This window comes from Cryptomeria japonica, chromosome 5 (genome assembly GCF_030272615.1).
Source record: "Cryptomeria japonica chromosome 5, Sugi_1.0, whole genome shotgun sequence".
Classification (NCBI taxonomy): domain Eukaryota; kingdom Viridiplantae; phylum Streptophyta; class Pinopsida; order Cupressales; family Cupressaceae; genus Cryptomeria; species Cryptomeria japonica.
This window is the reverse complement of record NC_081409.1, coordinates 218972815-218997626: the sequence shown is the minus strand read 5'-3', so window position 1 is coordinate 218997626 and position 24812 is coordinate 218972815. Positions and strand designations below refer to the sequence as shown.

The 24812-nt window shown below is 36.3% G+C and overlaps 1 protein-coding gene across 2 annotated transcripts in view; it reads right to left on the bottom strand.

Moving 5' to 3' along the window:
- LOC131043302 (alpha-mannosidase) overlaps positions 1-24812 on the bottom strand; it is a 228837-nt gene that overhangs the window by 192138 nt on the left and 11887 nt on the right. Inside the window, exons 13-14 of one of the 2 annotated variants that reach the window (XM_057976492.2) lie at positions 20091-20156; positions 19865-19921 (exon numbers count right to left, since the gene is read on the bottom strand). The exons of the other annotated variant lie outside the window; for it this stretch is intronic. Of the exons in view, the coding sequence (XP_057832475.2) occupies positions 19865-19921; positions 20091-20156 (123 nt within the window). The remainder of the gene's footprint in view (positions 1-19864; positions 19922-20090; positions 20157-24812) is intronic. 2 annotated transcript variants of the gene reach the window in all.

Genomic DNA, 24812 nt, shown 5'->3' with positions numbered 1-24812 from the left:
GGTACCTTATCCTCTCTTGAATAAAGCCTCTGATTGCTGAAGATGTCGCAAAAAAGGATCAATCAAGGTGACTCCAATGTTCTTTTATGTAGGGTCTCTACGTGTGGATAAGCACCAGTGGTCGTTGTGATTGCTGTTTCATCAAGGGGCCTTACGTATCCGAATTGCAGGAACAAGATTTCCTAATACTAATGAATTCCAAAAAAGATCAAAAAGGGTAAGGTTTGCAAGGGATAAATTCTAATCTAATCCTAAGAGCAACTCAATGTAGGCTAGACTTGGTAAGATTCTACCAACTTCAGTATCGCCAAGGAATTACAACTTTACTGAAACTGATGCAATCTTCTAAGGTGAATAATGATTTTCAAATCATCAAGAATCATAGGCACTACCATGAAGGTACATATCAATGACTCAATAATGAATGAAGGTTTATGCAATCCAAATATTTCCAGTTGACCACACAAGGCGTCCTTACAATCAGTAAGAAGCTAGTGGTTTGGAATGTGAATCTCACCAAAGATCAAGCCCAACACTTAGTCCTTCAAATTTAAATACTACTTTGACTGAGAATGATTCAAGAAAGTAAACAACCATGAAGATAGCCACAAGAATTGCAATAAAACACCATAACTTCAATATTTTATTGATCTCAAAGCCATCATAAACAACAATTGCTTGAAATTCCTTCTTCAAAGCTCAATCTTGCTACAAAATAACTTGCTTCTCCAAAAGCTCTAAACTCTAACTGCAAATCTTCTAATCTCTCTATTTTCTAATTTTTAATGACAAAATGAAAAGGAGTGAGGGTATATATAGCATCCTCAATTACAATGAACGGCTCAGATCAAAAGAAGATCAATGGCCAAGATTATGACACCTAAACCCTAATTAGGGTTTATTACAAATAGCCCCCTTTTTATTGAACAATATTAAATGCATAGCCAAATATTTAATTTGGCACAAAAATCTAGGGGACATAGACCAATGACAATTAAGGTGCCACATCATCTATAACAACCTTTCTTCTAGAATCTTATTTCCTTTCCAATGCTCCTTCTTAGCATATGCAATGAATCTAGACACGATTCCTTCGATCTCAGCAATTGAAATCTCGGGAAGATTCCTCATTCGTTCCTCCAAGTGGATGACCTGATCGAAAGCCTTGAGAAGAGCAGCGTCCCATCCAGGTTCAAGTTCTTTGATTTTCTCAATCAGGAGCATGGTAGCAAACATTTGATCCCGTTGCTCATCTGTAATAACATTCTCATCTTTGCAAAAGATGACCTTGACTCTTTCTTCTAATTCTTGAAGATCCACATCTGTCTCAACTTCGATCCTCTTGCCAAGAATAATACATAATATTTCAAACACCTTGTCCTGGATCGGATGGATAATCTCTTCAACTTGATTGCATTTGTTACTGATGTCCTCAAAAAGAACTTCCTTCATCTGGAGTAAAGTTGACCATTGGAGTAGACTATGAGGTCCTCCATCCATTATCTTTTCTTGTGCTAGGATCTTCCTTGATGTTTGTCTGATTACTTGCAGGACAGGAATGATAACATCTTTAGTATGAGCAAAGGCGGCTACTGTTATCATTAGGTTGTGGATGATCTCAAGAACCTGGATAGCTCTGTGAATGGTCTGCATCATTCTTGTTGCAAACTCAATAGCAACGGTATGGGATTTGTCAATCCACGAGCTCATAAGCTGGACCAAACTCCTGACTCTCTCTGCCTCACCAACTGATTCAAGGGGAAGTGCCTGCACAGGAGATACTGCTAGATCTTGATGCCTCAAACGCTGATTGAGATGGCTAAAGTAGCCTCTCCAAGCACCTCTCTCTCTCTCAAGCTTTCTATTCTTTTCCATTTCTTCCTTAAGCTTGTCCTTAAGTGCCTCAAATGAATCAGTGGCCTCATCCAATGTCTGCTCGGCTGTGAGTGGACCAAGCTCAAATGTTTCTACATCATACTCCTCTGCAAGGATTTCACCTTCGTACTTGTCCACTGCTGGTGTAGCTATCTGCAATTTCCTGGATCCTGTCTCATCTCTGATCATCTTGGACATCTTAGTGGCCTTCCTCTTTTCTGTCACTTCCTGAGAATTTCCAACAAGGCTTTCTAAATCAATCACATTATCTTCGTCCTCAATCACAATCACCCTTGTTAGTCTCTCCTTCAACCAATCTGGAATGGCAGATCTTGTCTCCCTAACTTGTATTTCTTTAGGCAATGTTTCTTCTACTCGAAGAGGAGATGTCACTTCGTCATCATTCTTGTCTTCATGTAGCTCATTGACTTGGAGAGATCGACTTGATGAACGTTGAGGTGCCTGTCCTTCTTCATGTTTATCGTTCTGTACCATTGATTCCATAGATTCCTCCATTTCAAGTGTCCTCTTCTCTTGTCGAGAAGATGTGCCGGATGAACAGTCTCGATTGGCCTCTTGCTTCTTCTTGGAGGATTCTCTTTTCTCAGGTCTCTCTTTCCTCTTCGAGCCTCTAGGATGAGGATTGCCTTCACTTGCACTTCAAAGGTTGCCTTCGCTCGTGCTTCTGGGATGAGGATTACCTTCACTTACACTTGCTCCTCCTTCTCCTGGTCTTTCCTCCAAAGTAAAAGTCATAGATACGTTCTGCTCTCTCAACTTTTGATGTTGCACATCAACCCATCTGCGAGTACAAGACAAAACTGGAGCCATCAAAGCATCTAGATCCGAAATCTCGGGTTCATTCCAATCTATCCTCACTGCTTTGCTTTCTCGGTCATAGGACGATTGGAGATGTCTGCCACTGTCCTGAGCTTGGTCGGCCACTCTGTAAATTTTGCATTTCCTGATGAAGTCTAAAGGCAACCTGGAATGCATCTTTCTTTTTACTTCAAAATCATCTGAGAGATTCATCAAAAAGTCCTCTATCTGAAACTCATGCTTGTACTTTCTACCGACTGTCTCCTCTATATACCCATAAGGATCAAAACTCTCTCTCAAGGCAAAGAATGAAAACAAATACAAGGCCAACTCCTTTTCTGCATCATCCATGGCTAGAGCATTAGGACATACCTCAACTGAATTTCCTAGTATGATAGGCACAGGAACTCCATTTCCATGCCTGTGTCTGAATGCCTTCGCATAAGCTGCCAACTGTCTAGTTACCTCAAGTAACACTATTCTGTCTGTCGGATATCTCGGCAACATGTAGGGAGGTGAAGGACATCCATGAACTCTAATATATGTAAATTTCTGAAATTGGATGAACCAAGCACCATACCTCTTTACAAGCTCTTGTGCGTCTTGAGATAGCCGATTGTGGATCCCGCCTTGCAATGTCCTGGTGATGTTCATCGTGAAGGTATCATTGACTAACTTGTAGTCACTTCCCGGTGGATGATGCAAATGAACATAGGAATCACAAACTCTGACTTCCCCGGGCCCTCTTCCGATCACTCCTCTGTGAGGTAGTCCTGCATATTCAAAACTCCTGATCAAGGCATATACAATGTATGAACTCATGTGGAAGGACTTAGTAGCCTTCAGTCTTCTTAACTGCACATCCAAGCAATGGCTAATCATTCTAGCCCAATGAATTGTTCCTTTTCCTTGAACTATCACTTGGATGAAGTAGAACATCCACTTCTCAAAATAGAAGGCTTGAGGAGCTCCTGTGACTCGGTTGAGTAACGTTATCAAATCTCTGTACTCCTCCTGGAAGTCGATCCTATGTGGTGTGTTTGGAATCTTGCTCAGGCGAGGACGACTCTTGAGTAACCAATTCTTGTTGATGATGCTCAAGCAAGTGTCTGGATCATCTTCGTACATGGACCTGGCTCCTTCTAAGCTTTTATAAATCATATCTCTGTGCTCCGGAAGATGGAAAGTGTCATGTCCCCTCCTTGATCGTTAATTATAATCTAAATGAAACAATTATTATTATAAACTAATACAATCAACAAATGATTATTTGAAATTATTAATATTTAATTATTAAATATTATTATTAATATCTATTAATATTTAATTATTAAATATTATTATTATTATTCACAAATTAATATTGACAATTATTATACAAAAATTATTTAGTAATATGTGAATCACATTCTATTATTAATAGAATTTAATATTGTTAATACAATTAATATTACTAATGCCCTCACAATTAATTTTGACAATTCCTTGTGTTACGAGTATGACACTTTTTGGTATGGCCTCACAACTTCGGAATGTGTAATGTACCCAACTTAACCTTACAACGTTAGTACTTCTTCAATTTTGTGAAATCTCTAAAAGAAACAAAATTGCAAAATGAATTGAAAGGTCATTAAAGGAAGTAGACAAAGAAATGAATGATCTATTACAATCATATCTTTATAATCCAGATTCTCTTGTGTTTGTGGCTCCTTGATTTGAGAATCCTTAATTTGTTGTAATATCCCTTATATTTTGAGCATTCTATTTGAAGAGGATCTAAACTATTTATTTTGTTCATTAATCAATATTCACAATAATTATTAAATAAATACTGATTTGTATTTATAATCACAAGCAATATTTATTAACTAATATTTCCAATAATTATTAATATCCACAATAAATATTAACTTGCATTAATAATAATTACTGTTAAGTAATATCTGCAATATCTATTAAATGTATTGCTAACCGGTGCTTGTCTTGATCACTGATTATATTTGCTAAACTAGGGAGTAAAACACATAATGGCAGACCAGATCTGACGCATGTCAGATCTGTCTGCCTTTGCAAACACTTAATTACCAATACAAGTATAAAAGAGGCAAGCTAAGTTGTGTTAGGAGATATAATAACTAAACAAGAGGGTAGTCTATCATATCCTCGTGTCACTAGTACTTGATTAAATAATAATATTTAATATCATGATTAATAATAATATTTAATATCATGATTAATAATAATATTTAATTACTTTGGTCATCGATGATTGTTTATTCATTAAATAGAATGAATACCTAAATATTAATAAGACATCAATAAAACAAGATCGTTGCCACTAACCATTGTATCTCTTGAGCGTGGCTATTGACCACGAAAGAAAAGGGATAAATACGTCCAAAAGGAATTAGCAAAACACAAGGATAGAAAACGAGAATAAACTACTTCAATAATCAGACTGGCACTTGGAAGGAAGGCGCCCAGGTATGGACTCTCAGCAATATTCCGCACTATCCATATATATATCTAAATAACTGATTCCGGTAATAGTATTTACAGATCTCATACATATGTGGAAATAATATTCTGTATACTTGAATATAATTATATTATAAGGCTGTAACAAACCAAAGTCTGATATGCTTAGTCATTCTGGATTTCTGTGCACATTAATCTACATTCTGAAACAAATCTGTATAAACACATCACTGTATCAAATGCATATATATTTTTGCATACCTCGTATGGTGAATACCAATTATACTTGGAAATCTTATGTTAGAAAATACACTCAATTCATGTTGGTTACTTAGACTCAAACTATGTTATAATACTGAGAGACTGTTCTGAAGTAAGCATGATGGAAGGGGGAGAAATTATTATATATAGTCTGTGATTATAAAGGGAAGTCAAGTTGCATCACTGATGAGCACCATCAATCACATTAGATCAGAACTGTTATTAAATTACAGGCAGTGACATCCTTGTTCTTGGTGGTATGCATGGGGACATGCTTAATATATGAAGCACAGTAATGTTCTTACACAAAATTTATTAATAATATAATAATAGAATGATTATAATTTATAAATAATTTATAAGAATAGGTAATTGATAAATAGATAACCAATAGACATATAAATGATTTATAATATAATATAGTTCATTTATGTCAAAATCAGATTAAAGATTATATATAAACATATAATGTCTTAATAAGACACAAATTAAAATAATAGATTATAAAACTGAAAGAGCTAATTAGATAGTGAACGGTAAGAAGAATTATGAATGACAAAAATTAATTACCTAGTATAGGGGATGAACAATTTTATAATTGATAATCCGATTGAACTATGAAATATCCCTGATTTGGTTCATGGTTAAGATAGGTTTACTTCCTAATCAATCTAGTTTAAGTCATAAGAATATGGAAATAGATTAATTATGGTTAAATCAGGGCTAAACCTAGAAGGGGACATTACAGAAAGCCTCACTTATAGCCTCCTCTGAAAGGTAAGCCAAAGTGTTTCCTTCCTTGGACATGATCGATCTTGACTGTGGATCATAATGGCGGGCACACTCGATCATCAGCTCATGGCACTGGATTGCTGGAGGGAAGTCGGCCGCCTTGATAATGCCACTTTCAATTATTCTCCTTGCGACAGGTGATGGCTTGCCAATGTAAGGGACCTCTCGAAACTTCTTCACACTGAAGTTTCCCAAGTTGGTATCTCCAATGTTGCTCCACTTCGACACGATCTTGGTCTCCAATTCTTCGTTCTTTTGATCTTCCTTCATGAGGGCTGGACGACTGGTGGATGCTCCTGCCTTTGGGGTCGCCATCGTGACACCTACACAACATTTCATAATGAGTAACATACTTTGCAATGTAGAAATATAGACTAGATTAAAGTTTAAATTTAGGAAACTTCATGATAAGTCTTTGAATTATCATTTCCTAAATATAACGATGCAATTTGGAATTCAAGATTCAAAATTCAAAATTCAAGATTGAGGCTAGGACGATTCAAAATTCAAAATTTGGACAAGGGAGATCTTGCCATACCTTTCTTTGAGAACTAGCTCTAAAAAGAAACGATGCAAAATTAGGAAATTCGCTAGGCAAAATGAAGATCGAAGTCTTCAACGTGAGCTTCCTCTAGCAATTTCACCACCCTTAGCCTTCAACGCTTTGAGGAAAATTCGCTCCTCCTCTAACCTCCAACTAAGTTCGCACTCCCTCTTGGATTGAAATTTCGCTCTTCTCCTTGGATCAAAATTCGCACTTCTCTTTGGATGAGATTTCGCTCCTTTTATTGTTCCTCCAAATCACACTCAAACAACGATTGAATGATGGATCAAAATGTTTCAAAATACCTTTCATATATAGGCGCTTATGCTTTGCAATTGCCCATAGGCCGACTTGAAAAATAGGCGAAGATAAACAAAAATTAAATAAAAAGGAGGCTGACCTTTATTAAAATATTTAAAATAAAACCCCAAGCGCTCTCTTTTTTATTTAATTTAATAATTAATTAATTTAAATGCCTTTGCAATTAAAATTTCGATTTTTTTAAAAGGCTAAATTAATTATTAAATGCCTTATGCGAACTCATTAAATGCCCATTTTAATTAAAAATATTCCAAAGTTTCTAGCGAATTTGGCATTTTAATGTAATTCGAAAATATTGGCGCCTAAGCATGGGAGGAATAAGGGACACTAACCACATCGCTCTGGTCCCTGGGAGAGGGACAGGAGCGCCCCTTCATTTTGGCCTTGTATTTTACGTTCGAAATCTCTTTCTTTACGTCCAAAATGGGGTTCTCGCTTGGCATTTTGAGTTTAATCTATTCCATCTTTGGAATGAATGCTTTTTAAACCATTTTCGCCCTGGTCCCTTGGTGAGGGACAGGAGCGATTTCACCCTTTTGACCTTAGTCCTCGCACTTTTAATTGCCAAATCAATTTGCGAGGTAGGCAATGATCATCATTGTTCGTTCTACGCATGTTTAACTCGTTTCTCCAAGACCAAATGAGCTCTTCCAAGGATATTCGCCCTGGTCCTCCAGTGAGGGACAGGAGCGATTTTTTGCTTTTGAGCTTAAAATTGTCGATTTTGAGGCTAATTCCACATTCATCGTCTTCCTAAAGATATTTTTGACCTTGTGTAACCTTGCCTTGACGTAGTTTTTGAAGGGAATGGTTGATTCTATAGAAATCGCCCTGGTCCTCTAGTGAAGGACAGGAGCGCCATTTAGTTCTTGGTGCAAACCCTTGATCGTGTCAACTTCCAATTGCCTTCAAGGCGAAAAATGTCATTGCTTACTCCATCTTGAATGTTTGAAATGAAAGTGGCATCTTAAAATTAGGCATACTAGAATATTTCGCTCTGGTCCCTTGGTGAGGGACAGGAGCGCCTTGGCCAATATAGGCTTCACTTGTGTTTTGCAAACTTTCGAAATTATCTTCAATGGATCGATTATGCCCTCCTTAACTCCCTTCAAACGAAGAACTTGCTTCACTTTTGCCAAAAACTTGTCTCTTGAGAAAATCACTCTGGTCCCTGGGAGAGGGACAGGAGCTACCTTTGAAATTCGCCTTGGTCCCTGAGAGAGGGACAGGAGCGCCTTAGCCAATTTGGATCGATTTTCTCCATTGTGGTCCATTCAAGTTGTATTCAATGAGCAAAACGTACTTTCCTTGTCCTCCTCAAATCGCGAAATCATTTAAATCTTGTGAGGACAATGCAATTTAGGAATTCAAGCTCCGGTCCTTCAGTGAGGGACAGGAGCGAACTTGTCATCTTAGCATATTTCCTTGCTTGCCAATTACTTCAAATTATATTCAATGGACAAAACATGCCCTCCTTGATCTCTTCCAATCAAAAAATTGTCTTGGTCCTGCAAGGACAATGCAACTTTGAAAAACAAGCTCCGGTCCTTCAATGAGGGATAGGAGCGATTTTGGTCCTCAAGGTCAAATCTCCACAATTTTCATCCCAAATTTCCTTTGCTGGGGAAGATACCATCATTTTGCAAGCTATGAACAAGAGGCCAAGTCCAAAAAATGTCCAAGAAGGTGTGTTTGAGGAAAATCGCTCTGGTCCCTGGGAGAGGGACAGGAGCGATTTGTCTTTACTAGGCCAAAATTTCAACCCTTTATTGCCAAAGACTAAGTTTGGGTGCTCCATCATGTTGATTTCATCTCTTATTGCGCCCTTGATGCTCCAGTTCGATCAACCAAGGCCCAAAATGACCTAAGAAAACCATTTCGCCTTGGTCCTTTAGTGAAGGACAGGAGCGATTTGGTCCTTAAACTTTAAAAACTTGTCATTTTGAGCCTTCAAAATCTTCAAAATCTTCAATTCATGTTCGATTGTATCTCCTGGCGACCCTGCACAAAACAAATAAAACAAGTCAATAACCAAGATGCATAAAATATCAATTTCGCTCTGGTCCCTGGGTGAGGGACAGGAGCGATTTCACCTCTATAGGCCAAAGTATCCAAAATTTAGGCTTTCAGTCACTTCACAAGGCATAATTAGGTTATCTCCAAGGCCAAGGGTCAATTATCAAACCTTCCAAAATTTGGTCAAAATTCACCCGGACAAAATTGCACAATTCCATCATTAACACTTAGGTAAAATTTGGACTTGCTTTCAAAATTCTGACTGGACCTAGACAGACATACCTGACTTCCTGACAGACTCATCCTATTTCAAAATTGCAATCTTCGGGAGGAGGCTTAATAATCTTCAAAAATTTGACTGGACTTCGGCTTGAAAATATCAAAAGGAAACCCCTAAGGCTTAACCCTAGTCCAGACGACTCACTCACTTACTCAAAATCCTAAAGGCAGAGAGAAGAACAGGCAAAACAAAAGCAAAAAAAGAGGGGGTCCCCATTTTAATGGGGCGATGTGTGAAATGGTCACAACACATCCTCATGTACCTAAATCAGCTATTTTTTGCCATAGCTATACTGTAGGTCATTTTCCTTAACAATATTTTCTATCCAATATCTTTTGTAGTATCAATGGTTCAACTACACTAACAATTACAGCACATGACCTCTCCACTTGGTATTATTTATTCTCCATTATTGTGCTACATCCCCTCTTCAGACACCCCTCCTACCTTTCTTTGTCCACCCGAGCACTTACTCTTCAGACAAAGACAAGAGGACATGCCCAGGTCAGATCCATTCTAAGAACCCAAAAGAAATTATCACATAATTATCATTTTGTATGTTCGACATCCTTACCAACAACCACCAAACTCCACATCAATGCCAAAATCAATTTTGTGCTTCTTCAAGTAGCAAGTTTATCAGGGATGATAATCATGGCAATATGGTTATAGTTGTTGAAATATTTAGTCACATTACATACAGAAATGAATGAAACTAAGATAAATACATGCAATGAGATTGTATTTATATTCATTGTTAAATTTATGTAATTGCAAGTGGTCACTAGATGGGTTGAGAGCCATTCCATATAATTCCCTCGGATGCTCTCTCTATCATGATATCTACTAAAATACTAATAGAAAGTGAAATGGGTCTTGATATAGAAAGAATGTCCCTTTAGTATAACGGTTAGCAAGGGAAGCAATTACCTATACCTAACAAATTCAACCAAACAATAACTACACAAGGATATTCAAATTAATATTTGTTCAGAATTTATAAAGGGAAGCAATTGCCCATGCTTAAGGAATCCAACCAAACAATATCTACATACAAATCATTCCAAAATATTGGGATCTGAATTTTGTTTGCATAAGTTCATCATTATTTTTTTATTACACCTTTATCTAGATTCTAAATACACATCAGTCAGTTATTTCGTCGGTGCTTGTGTTCATTATTTACATTGTGTGATTACAAACTTATTACATCAGCAATCATGTATACATATTAGATTGCCAGTCATGCAATAATAAAATAAATGAAGTTCTATGATGTACTCACTAAAATATTGTTTGCATATTTTCAGACCTGTAGGCACATGACAAAATTTAAATGTCCTTATTTGTATTTTGTAGCATAGATACATGGAAGACATGCCACATCACATGGATATTTCTTCGAAAAAGTTTATCAATCTTGGATCATCAGAAAACAAGAAACAAGAAATGGGTGTAAATTTTCTTTCCAAGACATATATGCCTACCATTCATTCTACAACATAATTTCTCTTGGAAATACATATATCTATCAGTAATATAAAAGTAGTGTCTTTCCACTCTTCAGATACAATGGCTTGACAAAAGGCATTTCATATTGTAAAAAAAAAAGGTGATAAGATCTCAAACAACCATGTAATCGACATATAAGCAATGAATTTTATGTAATGTCCCCATTTTTGGAGGCAGAATAATTAATTAAGTTGTCCCAATCAATGATATTTCTTAAGGATAGCTTAATTGATTATTTTAATTAAAAGTATTAAGTTAATTATTTATTAAGTTATCAAATAATAAAAATTAAAAGGTAACTTTATATTTAATTAATTTAATTAAGTGACTTAAATTAATATTATATCATAAAAGTCACTTAAGTGAAGTAATATTATTTCTAGAAGCTTTTTGAAGATGGATTGAAAAAGTATAAATAGAAGGGGCAGCTAGACACTTGATCATCCAGGATTTGATATATGATTTTGAGATCTTGTGTGGAGAAGAATCAATTTGGGTTTCTACCACTATTGAGCCTTTGGGAACAGAAACTCTCACATAGGTTAAGCAATTTTGAGGCTGTGAAACTATCAGCTGAGATTATTGCAGATTGGGAAGGATAACTCAGTCCTTTCATTGGAGCTTAATTGGTGACCAAGGGCCAAATATTGCTAGGGTCCAATTTGGAGAACATTGGAGACGTTTTGAAGTTAGGAGTCTTCATCAATTTTACTACCTAAGAGCTGACAGCATCTATCATTTTCTGAGTTCTCATCACAGGTCATTTTCAGACTTTACATCAGCTGGAGGAATACCACGATTTTGTTCATATGGCCTCATTCGGATGTTGTTTCTTTGTGGGTATTTGAGCATTCTTCTTGGGAGGTTCTAGCAATCATTTGGAAGTATCTTGGAGGAGCTATTAGCTTGCTGATAATTAATTCCAGGGGTCTGATAAACAGCTGCTAGGGCATCACTAAAAACATATTTTGTTCATATCTTCACTCGGAGGCATCCTATGGTTATGGGTATTTGAGGAATCAATTGCTATTGTCTTGGCAATCATTTTTATACCAATTTGGAGACCTTTTATTGCTGCATTTATTTATTTTAAAAGTTGCCAAGCAAGAACAGGGGCGGCATATGTAGAGGCATAATTTGAGGACTGTTTGGTGGCTGTCATATCATCATTAGCATAGGTGCTGCAATAAACCAGGTTTTTCATGTTACTTTGCATCTATTTATGATTACATTAAATAGTTATAGTGGCTACCATTTGTACTCAGATTGTAGAAGTGCCTTTCACTGTAAAGTCAAGAGTCTTGGTTATTCTAATCAGCACATTGGCATCTGAGCTTGTAACCAGTCCATTACATACCAGTATTTCAATTTGAATAAGAAGGATTGAAACCAATTTTGCATGCCATATGTTTGTCTAAATGCCTATTGGCTGTAAGTGACTATTTGCATAGAGTTTTACATGTCATGACAAAGTGCCATTGTTGTACCCTCATTTCGGAATTGAATAAATGCTTGTCAAGTGTTTGCATCAATGTCTAGTTGTTGTAGGAGTATATTGGCTAACTTAGGATGCATGCTACTTGTTTGACGAAATGTCAACTAGATGATTATGATGTTTGTATGCTTTATTAGTTGATAAATCATCTCTAGATTCATTGTATTGCATACCCATATTCCTACTAGCAAAACTCCATAACATGCAAAATTATACAGCTGTCCAAACCGCATAACACGCAGGTTATACAATTTGAAAACTAGAACAGCAGGTTATCAGACAATTGTTTGTTAATATTCCCTACACATTCAGTTATATAACAAAGGGGATATTACAATGGTATCAGAGCTATCATCCTGCCATCCTGTGGTCACTTATAGTTACAAGCTTGGCTTCATCGATTGAAAGAGATTTGGAAGAAAGGATTTACAGGGCAGGAAAGAAATTAGAACATACATCTCAGCAAAAGGGGGTTCTTCCAAGTACTTTGGAGGAGGTAGAGGCTTGTTTATGCAATGTTGGACAAGATCCACCCCAAACAATGCAACTTGCTATAGCTCCATTGGTATGTTCTTTGGTTAAGCCATGACTTATGAGACATCATGATGAGGTTATCAAACTTGCAACTATTTCATGCATTAGTGAAATTATGAGGATAACAGCCCCTAATGATCCTTATGACAGCCATATTATGAAAGAAGTACTTCAAATCATGGTGGCAAGCTTTGAAGGTTTGGATGACATCAAGAACCCTTATTTTTCTAAGAGGGTAAAACTACTTGAAATATTTGCAAATTTCAGATTTGAAAACATTACGATAGCCATGGATTTTGTAGATATCATTCGGAAGATGTTTCATATATTTTGGAGGGTTATTGATGAAGTTCATCCTAGTAGCGTGATTACTTCTATGCAATCCATCATGTTTTTAGTTTTACATGAGGATGATGCAATTTCTAAACTTATGTCAAATGACTTATGGGATGTTTGGAAAGATGAGCAAGATGTGTCACCCATGGCACATGAATTGTTAAGGAGATTGGTTGAACAACATAAGGATAGAGATACCTCACCTATGATAGAGATACCTCACCTATGATATGCAGAAATTTATATGATGACTTTGTTAGGCATGCTGATGTAACTCAAGAGAATATGAGGACAACTTTGGGGAATGAGTTGTCTACATCATCTTCGCAAGAAGTTTCACTTGAGACTTCTACATTAGAGGCCCAAGATATTAAGGTGGATGTGAAAGTTGATCCTTTACCTAGTGGAGCAGCTGCTAGTGTTTTGACTACACATGATGAAGGAGATACCTTGCAATGGCATGATATCATCACTGATTTGTTTGAGGATAGCAGCATTATGTTCCATAATTCTCATGAGATTGCAGTCCTTACACATGGAAGAATTTGTGAAGATGAGTCTACAAGTGTGGGGCATGAAGCTTGCATTGAAGAGGTGCTTGAAAAGGGTGAAGACTTTACACAATGGTATGACAACTATTCCGATTTTGATAGCAGTAGTCATACTTCTTTACATCAACATGAGGTAACCACATTGTCACATGAGGAAGATAATATGGATTCAAGCCACAAAGGCCATGCAATTGTTCATCATTCCAAGGAGGAATTCGAAGGCAAGGACAAACAAGTTGAAATCAGTCCCTATTTTCTGTGCATGAACAGCAGCGGTATGTCTTCACTTTCTCATGATGTGGCAATTTTTAATTATGGGAAAAGGAGTGACATAAGTGTTCCTATGGTTGGTACACATGATGCAAGTAGAGATCATGGAAATTGTGAAGATGCATCTCATTTCGAGATAAGTTTCAGGCACTTTGGAGTAGCTGATATGGAGTAGTCCCAAAGGTTGATTGATGGATGGCTAGAAAGGGCAAAGCAAGCCACATTGTTGGTTCAACAAACCAAGCTCCATCTTCAACACATTCATGACATTCAACACTCCATAGAAAATGTTAGGCAAAGTTTGTCTAATTCTGGAAATTTTGTTGAGGTTGAACATTCTTTTGATGGTGATGATGGTTTTTGTGACGACACTCATAGTGGATCAGCCACTCAAGAGTTGTCCTTGGAGGGTAATGAAGGCAACCACAATCCATCTTTGGATTTGTTACCTATTTCATATGACATGGCAGCTATCTACTTGTTGGTTGGTGATTTAATCTTCTTAGATTCGACATTGATCAATGGCTGCCCTGCTTGGGTTCTTGTTGTGCTCACACACACACCCCTGCTTCGAGGACCCCCCTGCTTTGGGGACCCCCATTTTTGGTCTAAGTATGCCCGATGAATGAGAGAAAGTCGAAAGTATCTCAGACCAGCTTTTAAGTGTTCGAAGGGCAACCAAAGTGAAGTCACTTTCCCTTCTGCATTTGCTAGTAAAACCCCGAACCTTTCAACTAGGAGAAAAATGCCGAACTTACTATTTCACAATATTGTAAAGATAGCCGAACTTTGTGTAAAGTTCATGGCTTTCTAAAACACACCGAACTCTCTCAAGCAAAAGAAAAAATTGAATCAGAAGATCTGTTTGTTGAGGAGCATTACATGAAGCTCGAAATCGCAAATTTGGCCCCAAATGAACAAAACTAATAAAGGATTCACAATCGCGTATTACGGCTTCATAGCCCGAAAATGAAAAGAGTCTAATTCACCCAAATGTCCCAAGTTTGTTGTGCAAGCTGAAAAAGACTAAGTCGCACAATTCGCCTTCAAAGGGCCGAAACTTGGGAAAAAGAAATCGTGAATTCCCTCTCATTTGCCCGAAAATCTCAATTAGTCGATATGCAAATTCAAGTGGCAAACTTTCAATTTGTGCGATATGGCCGAAAATTTCCAAGTCATGCAACACCGTCATTTAGGCCGAAAATCTCCAAATTCACGCAATTAGCTTCAAAAAGCCGAAAATCATTCAATCCAAAATTGCGCCATCTTGACCCATATAAGCTGAAAAGGGAGAGAAAGGCCAAAGTCACGCAAAGTAGTGTTTTGGCCCGAAAATGATAAAAGGGAAATCAAAGGCGTGCAATATCGGCTCATAGGCCGAAGATCATTCAAAACCTTCAGTCGCCCAATATCATCAAAAAGTCGAAATTCATAAAGGGCAAGTAAGAACCCGAGGTCGCCTACAAAACCTTAAGTCGTGCAATTTCAATCCAAAATCACGCATTTCCCTGTAAAAACGAAACTCACCATTCTTCGTAGTTGGTCGAAGTTTTAAAACTCAAGGCAGATCTCACATTTCGGCCAAAAGGTCCGAAATTCATGAAGGGCGTTTTAACTCAAAGTTAGAAATCACGCAAAAAGGCCTAAATGGCCGAAAAAGACATAAGTCGCGCAATTCATCAAAATAACGCGAATTTCACTTAAGGGGGCATTTTAAGTTAGGAAGTAAAATCACATATTTTGCTATAGGGCCCAATTTATGTTTTGAAAAGGGGCGTATAAAGGGGAGATAGCAAAGAATGGGGGGTTCATTTAAAATGAGCTTTCAAAATGCCAAATCGGATGTTTTTCTTAAAGGCCCCGAATTTCATAAAGTAAAAGGGAGGTTTAAGACAAAGACGCCCATTCTAGGCAAAGTGGTCGAAATTACAGCTTAGCAGGGGGGCGTTCTTAAAATTTGATGATTTAATTAAAATTACAAAACAAAAATCGCGAATGTCATCAATCTCAGGGGGTGTTAAAATAAAATAAAGTGTCAAGTGAATCTCGCATATAACCCTATTCGCCCGAAATTTCAAGAGGGAGAGCATTTCAACAAAAAGCGAATCTCTCCAAGTCATCCAAAATGTCCGAAATTCAAGGGGAGATTTTAAGCAAACATCTTTCGTCTTTGTTCTTCGGACAAAGCCCGGCATCGCGTAAAATTTGATATTTGTTAAATTAATTTATTTAATTTTTCAAAATGATTATTAAAAGTGAAATTGATTGTTTGTAGGTCGACGATGTCGTCGGGAAGAACCAGGAGAAAGCCTGAAACGCAAATCGAAGAAGGATTGCGAGCGAAGCCAGGAAGTGAGGATGCAAAGAACGGGATCAAAAAATGAAGCATGGGAAGCGCACCACTACCGAATGACGAGTTGAAGTCCATCAATGAGATTGAAGACAGAGAACACACAATGCTCAAAGTATGCATTTTCGAGAAATACATTGCTGCAAGAAATTCCACAAAATCAGTTTAAGAACTGAATTCTTTATTGTACATGACTGCCTTTGTGCCCCACCTAATGAATTTAAAGTAAAGGGACATAGGTTGGTTATCTCTAGCTACCTAATTGACCAAATTGATGTTAAATAGTGGTCAGTAGCTGAGGAGAGTGGTTGGGTGGATGATTGAGAATTGAATAAGCATGGGTTAAAGCTGCCATGCTTCTAAAAGGCGGATTGCAACCTTTGGATGCAGTCAATCCTGGCATCTGATTCAATATGTAAATTCTATAAAAGGTAGAGGCCTTTCTTTTGTAAAGGGTTAGATTATTGTTAGATTTTTAGGCAGTTAGGTTGTTAAATTTCAGTTAGAATAGGTTAGAATTTTGTAGAAAGTTAGATTTTAAGCGTAGCATAGAAATGTTACAAAAATTGTTGTAAGGGCAGTCAAAATCAATATATGAACATTGAAGAATGGTGTTTGTTATCTTGGTTTTCTTCTGTTTGCTTGGTTTTCTTCAGCAGTTTAGATAGATCTTCTTGGTGTGCAGGTATCAGATGGATTCAAGCTCATACCATTGAGGATATGTTGATTGTGTATCCTTGTGTATGGTTAGCCTAAGCCTTTAATTGTGTTTAGTTCAATTGTAGATGTCTGTCTGAGCTACGCCAGAATTAGGTTCTTAGCCATTCTTTTGCAGTCTGAAAATCTTTCAAGTCCCCTTGAAGATTGCACCGTTCCTGCGAGGTTGTGAGCCATTCTGACCAAGCAAGGATTGGTTATGTTGAATCCGTCTACCTGCATACCGGTCTTGTTAATTTTAGATCTCCTAAACCCTTCTCCTTTGCTTTTATATCCTAGTTCGAGAATCAAATGTTGACTAGCTTGTTGCAAAACGTAAGGCCCCTTGTGCTCCTAGCAAAACACAACCGTTGAGTTATCCCGCGGTCAAGAATTGACATTTGGAACCTTGAGGTTGTCCCCTTTGATCGATTAAAAGCAGCATTAGGGCTTCCTTATACAAGAGAGGATAGGATACTCGGCGAGATCATTCTATTTTGCGTTGGCCGGATAGAGTTGCAGCAATGCGACTTTGGCCACGTCAACAGTTTCCATTGCACATCTTTCTTTGGCATGGTTCACATCAGCTATTGAGTTGATACAACAAATTCAATTGGTGGTGTTAGTGCTGGTGTTACAGGACCTCTTTGGTGGTAGCAGGGACATTACATATACCTATCCTTGGGATCTTGGTGGGGAAGAGTTTTCTTTGCAGCTGAGATTGCTTGGGGACAAGCAATCTCAGGGAGGGCAGACTGTAATGTCCCCATTTTTGGAGGCAGAATAATTAATTAAGTTTTCCCAATCAATGATATTTCTTAAGAATAGCTTAATTGATTTTTTAATTAAAAGTATTAAGTTAATTATTTATAAAGTTATCAAATAAATTAAAATTAAAAGGTAACTTTATATTTAATTAATTTAATAAAGTGACTTAAATTAATATTATATCATAAAAGTCACTTAAGTGAAGTAATAGTATTTCTAGAAGCTTCTTGAAGATGGATTGAAAAAGTATAAATAGAAGGGGCAGCTGGACATTTGATCATCCAGGATTTGATATATGATTTTGAGATCTTGTGTGGAGAAGGAATCAGTTTGGGTTTCTGCCATTATTGAGCCTTTCGGAACCGAAACTCTCATAGGTTAAGCAATTTTGTGGCTGTGAAACTATCAGCTAAGATTATTGCAGATTGGGAAGGATAACTCAAGCCTTTCATTGGAGCTTAATTGGTGACCAAGGGCCAACTATTGCTAGGGTTCAATTTGGAGAACATTGGAGACATTTTGAAGTTAGGAGTCTTCATGAGTTTTTCTACCTAAGAGATGACTGCATCTATCATTTTCTGAGTTCTCATCACAGGTCATTTTTAGACTTTACATCAGCTGGAGGAATACCACGATTTTGTTCATATGGCCTCATTCGGATGTTGTTTCTTTGTGGGTATTTGAGCATTCTTCTTGGGAGTTTCTAGCAATCATTTTGGAGTATCTTGGAGGAGCTATTAGCTTGCTGATAATTAATTCCAAGGGTCTGATAAACTGCTGCTAGGGCATCACTGAAAACATATTTTGTTCATATCTTCACTTGGAGGGATCCTTTGGTTATGGGTATTTGAGGAATCAATTGCTATTGTCCTGGCAATCATTTTTATACCAATTTGGAGACCTTTTATTGCTGCATTTATTTATTTTTAAATTTGCCAGGCAAGAACAGGGGTGGCATATGTAGAGGCATAATTTGAGGACTGTTTGGTGGCTGCCATATCATCATTAGTATAGGTGCTGCAATAAACCAGGTTTTTCATGTTACTTTGCATCTATTTATGATTACATTAAATAGTTATAGTGGCTGCCATTTATACTCAGATTTTAGAAGTGCCTTTCATTGTAAAGCCAAGAGTCTTGGTTATTCTAATCAGCACATTGGCATCTGAGCTTGTAACCAGTCCATTACATACCAGTATTTCAATTTGAATAAGAAGGATTGAAACCAATTTTGCATGCCATATGTTTGTCTAAATGCCTATTGGTTGTAAGTGACTATTTGCATAGAGTTTTACATGTCATGAGAAAGTGTCATTGTTGTACGGGTACCCTCATTTTGGAATTGAATAAATGCTTGTCAAGTGTTTGTATCGATGTCTAGTTGTTGTAGGAGCATATTGGCTAACTTAGGATGCATGCTACTTGTTTGACAAAATGTCAACTAGATGATTATGATGTTTGTATGCTTTATTAGTTGATAAATCATCTCTAGATTCATTGTATTGCATACCCATATTCCTACTAGCAAAACTGCTTAACGTGCAGAATTATACAGCTGTCCAAACCGCATAACACGCAGGTTATACAATTTGAAAACTAGAACAGCAGGATATCAAATAATTGTTTGTTAATATTCCCTACGCTTTCAGTCATATAACAAAGGGGATAAAAAATTTCTTCTTTTAATGAAATTAATTTATTTTTGATGTAGGTAATTGAAGTTATTTTGGCTCAATAATGTCTGGAAAGGACCAAACTAAAAATGAAAATGCAAAAAATTGTAATATGTGAATTTGAAAATGAAAAAAGTAGAAATATAGTGAAATCGTGAAAAAGAAACAACCCAACTGAGATTAGTGAATCATAAATGGTAAGCTATTTAGAAGTAGGATTGATTCATAAAGTCCAAAAAAGGAACTGTAAATAAATACAAAGAGTAAATACTGAAGTTAAAAGCAAAGCATACTGGCACTTTGAGAATTTGTTCTCGCTTCCAACCAAGAGGGTTGTATATCACCACAACCTAAAACAAAGTTCAAAGTGAATGACTTATCCATGATAAAGACAAAAATATTCTTTCTTTATTGTGAACAATATCATTCCTAGAATAATCAAGTTCGATCCCAAAGAGTAATCTTGAACCATGAAATTAATTTCACTCTACAACAAAAATAAGAAAGGGTTTATCTTACCAGGATCTTGCCAACTGGAAGTTTTGCCTCTGTTGGTGAGCAAACACTGATATTTAGGTTTCCACACTGTAAAATTCAAGTTAAAAGTCATACATAGCATTTGAACCCTCTAAAAAGTATTATAATATTTGTATGATTCTATTGTCATGGAATATGTACTTTTTGACTTAGTAAAAAATGCAGTTGGATTTTAGCTTTGATAGTGGCAAGTCCCTTCTTCTACTCCATTTGGGTTGGACCTATCTTTGAAGACACTTTTAGGCAACTTGAAACATTTTAATGATAGACTTATATTCTTTTGCATCATTTTATTGTTCCATTGAAATTCTTACAACATGGACTGAATGCCAAAAGCTTAATCACTCATATGAATTGAAACTCTTCAGTTATGCCTGCTGCAACCTCGTAGACATTGACTCATGACCGAGTGTTTTAAGTTCTAGGCAATAATTTTACAAAATCAACTACTAGTCAGCAATAAACTGACTACATGAGGGGCATGTATCTTTGTTTATTTATTTAATATATTATATCTATGTGACAATTTTTAGATTTAGGGGGAAAAATCCAAAAATTAAATAAGTAAAAAAATAATTAAAAAGTTAGTAAATACTAAATAAGAGCATATGAAAATCTTTTGCTTGCAAAGAGATCACAGGTTTAAAAAGTCCTCTTACATTTGCTTTCATTCACACAAATTAAGCATTAATGTTTTCAAAATAGTGGCAAGATTAGTTAATGACTATAAGATTTTACCATGGAGATAGCTACACAAGATCCAAAGGTCTAATGGTGTAATGTCCCCACATTAAAATAGAATTTAAAAATAAATAATAATAATAAAATTAAAATACAAAAGAACAAAAATAAAACTTAAATTAAAATATAAAAGAATATAATTAAATATAATTAAGTTAATGAATGGTCAATAGATATGGAATGAAAAGTTGTGACTCCCTCAAACATGAATGGGAGAAGAGAACCCCATTTGAGAGGGAGATAATTTGGGAATTAGAAGTGCAGATCTGATTGTGAAAGGATGTGTCCCTTTCAAAGGGCAGAAATAATGAAGAGTTGCACTCTTTCAAAGGGTGCTAATGGTGAAAGGGTGTGTCTCTTGCCAAAGGGCATACATGATGAAGAGGTGTGACCTCTCCCTCACATTGAGAGATATAAAGGAAAGGAATCAAAAACATCCATTGACATCACGATCAAACAGATTAGATTAGAACCGTTATTAAGTTATAGGCAGTAACATCTTTGTTCTTGTTGGTATGCATGGGGATGTGCTTAATAAGTATGCTCAATATATGAAGCCTAATATTGTTCTTATGCAGAATTTAATAGTAATATTAATATAGACTGCAATATGTATGACAGTCATACTTAATTTCATATACATTCATAGTACAACAAGATATTGACATATTTACAGTCCCAAGCTTTTAATCAGTTCTAATTCCTTTTTTCCCAAGAGTGGTGTGATGCTGTTAGGGAGAGGCAGAGTAAAACCATCTCATGATAGATGAGCCCCAAGGGTAAAAGAACTCATGATCTTGAAATCTGGGCTGCAGGCCCCAAGGGTGAATGGACTAAAGTTTCGGTAATCTGGGCTGTATTAGGGAGATGGTATCATTCTTCCTTAGACAAGCTAGTCTCCCATCTAGAATTAGAAATTAGAAGGGTATTAAGATTAGGCTTGAATAAGGACAATTCCTAACTATACTGTGAATAACCCTAGTCATTAATTCGTAATTACTGTAACATGGTAAGTAGTAATGTATGTTTCCCTTTGGGAATTGACAGCCTATAAATAGGGGACATCACAAACGGAAAGCATAAAAAACTCAACAAATCAATCTGACAAGAATAAACTATATTTCTATCAAAAAATTCAAATAGAATCAATGGACAATGTCTGACAAACCCTTGATTATATAGATCAAGATTAGACATAGGACAATATAAGATTATGACAATTGTCTTAATCTAATGATATGAGACATTAAGTGCTAATGGCCTAAAAATGTTCTAAGTAAACTTAAGTGATAATGTGTGAAAAAGTCTCAATAATGGAATTCATTAAGGAAATAACCCTATGCACACCAACACCCCACCTTGAGTTCAACTTAGGGAGAAAAGAGAACATACAAACATGTAAAGATTGGACTCAACAACAAGGCCTAATGAGGTATCCATGTACAAATGAATCTGTCACAAACGAAGAAAAGGCAAAAATCTAATGAGACAAAACTTCAACCTAAAAGAAAGAAAGAAAAAAACTCTCTAGAAAATGAGGTGTAATGTCCCCTTCCTAACCAGTTTAGTATGCTGGACAGTTAGCCTATCTATTGGGTTCCATTTGGGAACTTTGGAGACAGTTTATCCAGCAGGATGATAAAATCAAATGTTTAGTTGAGCTCCGACAGTTCTTATGAGCGTAATTCCCTTTTCTAGAGTGATTTTGGATGAGTTCTCCAATGCTTACAATTTTTAGTCAATCAATTTTGGGCACCGACTAAGCCAACTAGTAGGGTTACTATTTTTAGTATTGTTCAGTTTTTGGTGCTATTTCAACATTTGACATAGTCCAATGGTTTTAAATAAAATAACGGTAAGTTATTAATTAATAAAGTATATTAAAGATTTAATTTTATCTTTATTTTAATTAATTAAATAAAAGGACTATATGGTGCAAGTTATAAAGTGGAAACGTTTTATTATAAATGAATGGGGCCTTTTTGGACTTGGATGCCACATTGGGAGATTAAAAGTGACTTTAAATTAAATTAAAAACTCAAAGTGAGAAGAGTTGAGCCTTTTTGAGAGATATAAAGGCAAACTTGTGGAGTTCATTTGATACGTTAGATTTGATATTGCTTTTTGTTTTGGAGGAGATTTCTCTTCTCAAGGTTTGTGAGGATAAAATCCCTTACAGGCAACATGCTTCACGTTGTTGAAAAATAAAATCTAGAGAATTTCTTGGTGTTTTCAATTCAGGAAACATTGTTGAATTGATTTTTGATTTCATTGTTCAATTATGGTTGGTGTTTCATAGCATATTTGATTTAGAGGGACGATTGAAGGAGTGATTGAGGTATTTTTTCTGTTCATGTTCTTTTTGGCTTGTCAAACCCTCTCACATGTTGGCCATAGCTATTTGTGACTGGACATACTCTTTATTTGTTGGGCAGTTAGGGTTTGAGGAGTGAAGAGCTGTTATTTGGAGATGTTTTGGGACTGCTTTACCTCGCTTATCCTCTTTGTGGGTTTTGGTGGAGTTTTTGGAGAGTGGCATCCACTTTTTGCACCTCCAATTTGTAGATTTCTACATGTCCACTCTTCTTTATTGATACATTTTGTGTGTATGTTTGAAATACATATATAATGCTATTTTATGAACTAGGTTGCTCATACTATAGATAAACATTGTATATTCAATTCAGAAAACAATTCTGGATTTTTTAAGCCTTGTGAATTTCTAAACATTGTCAAATTTCTAAGTTGTTAATTTGCCGCAAGTGTCTTTATTATTTGCATTGAATTTATCATTCAAAACCATTGCAAAAACAAATCAAAAACCAAAAAAAAATTCATGGCAAAATAGGGCAACATACTACAATGGTATCAGAGTAGTGTATCCTACCATCCTAGAGGGTACATTATGATACAACATTGATATGTCAAGTTTAGACAAGCAACCTTTTATACACCATTAGAATACTCATAGAAATAGGTCTACTACAAATTTGGCTATAGAGGAATAGAGGGTGGTAGAGGAACAAAAAATTGCAGAAGAACAGAAGGTCGTAGGGGTACAAAATACAAAAAATATGGGTGATAGAAATGCAAGAGATGCAAGAGAAGAACGATTCTTAAACTTATTGGATGCTTTGGTTAGAGAGAAACAAGTTGCAAAGTAGAGAACATAGTTGCAAAATCAACATTTGGACCTCATAACAAAACTAATGGCTCGACAAATGGGAGTGAATATTGGTGCCAACAATGCTAATAATGGAGGGAATGATGGAGAGAACTTAGTTTATGGTGGAAATCCAAATTAGCAAAGAAGAACTATCATCTTGAGGCCTCTTATGCCTACCTCTTCACCTAGGGTACCGACACAAGTTGATAATGAGCCTCAAATAATTGAGTTGTGGGATCAGTTCAGATATGATAGGAAGGGCAGAGGTCTTGAGTTCCAGGCTACTATCTTATTGAGGAACTATATCGATGTTAGGATGAAGCATAGACCTCGCACTAGTGGTAGAATGTAAAATTATGAATTGCAAAAGGAGGTAGGGAAGTTGACTCTTCCTTATTATGATGGCTCATGAATGACTTCAGCTTGAGCTTGGGTTCAAAAGGAAGATACCTATTTTTAAGTTAACCTTATGCCAAAGGAAGAGGCCATTAAGTATGCAACAATACATCTTGATGGCATTGCATATGAGAGGTGGCACCATGGGATGATCACCATGGGACATGACCACATCACCTCCTATGTTGAGTTCATAGGGATTAATTGACAGGTTTGATAAGAAAGACACACAGTTACATTTTAAAGAATTGGCACAACCAAAGTGATGGCATTCACTGGATGCATATGTAGCTGATTTTTAAAGATTTGCGGTGCTGGATACTTGTAATGTCCCTTATCGTGAATAAGGACATACTTGCAATAAAGTTATTCGCACAAAGATACAAGTATATTTTAATTTG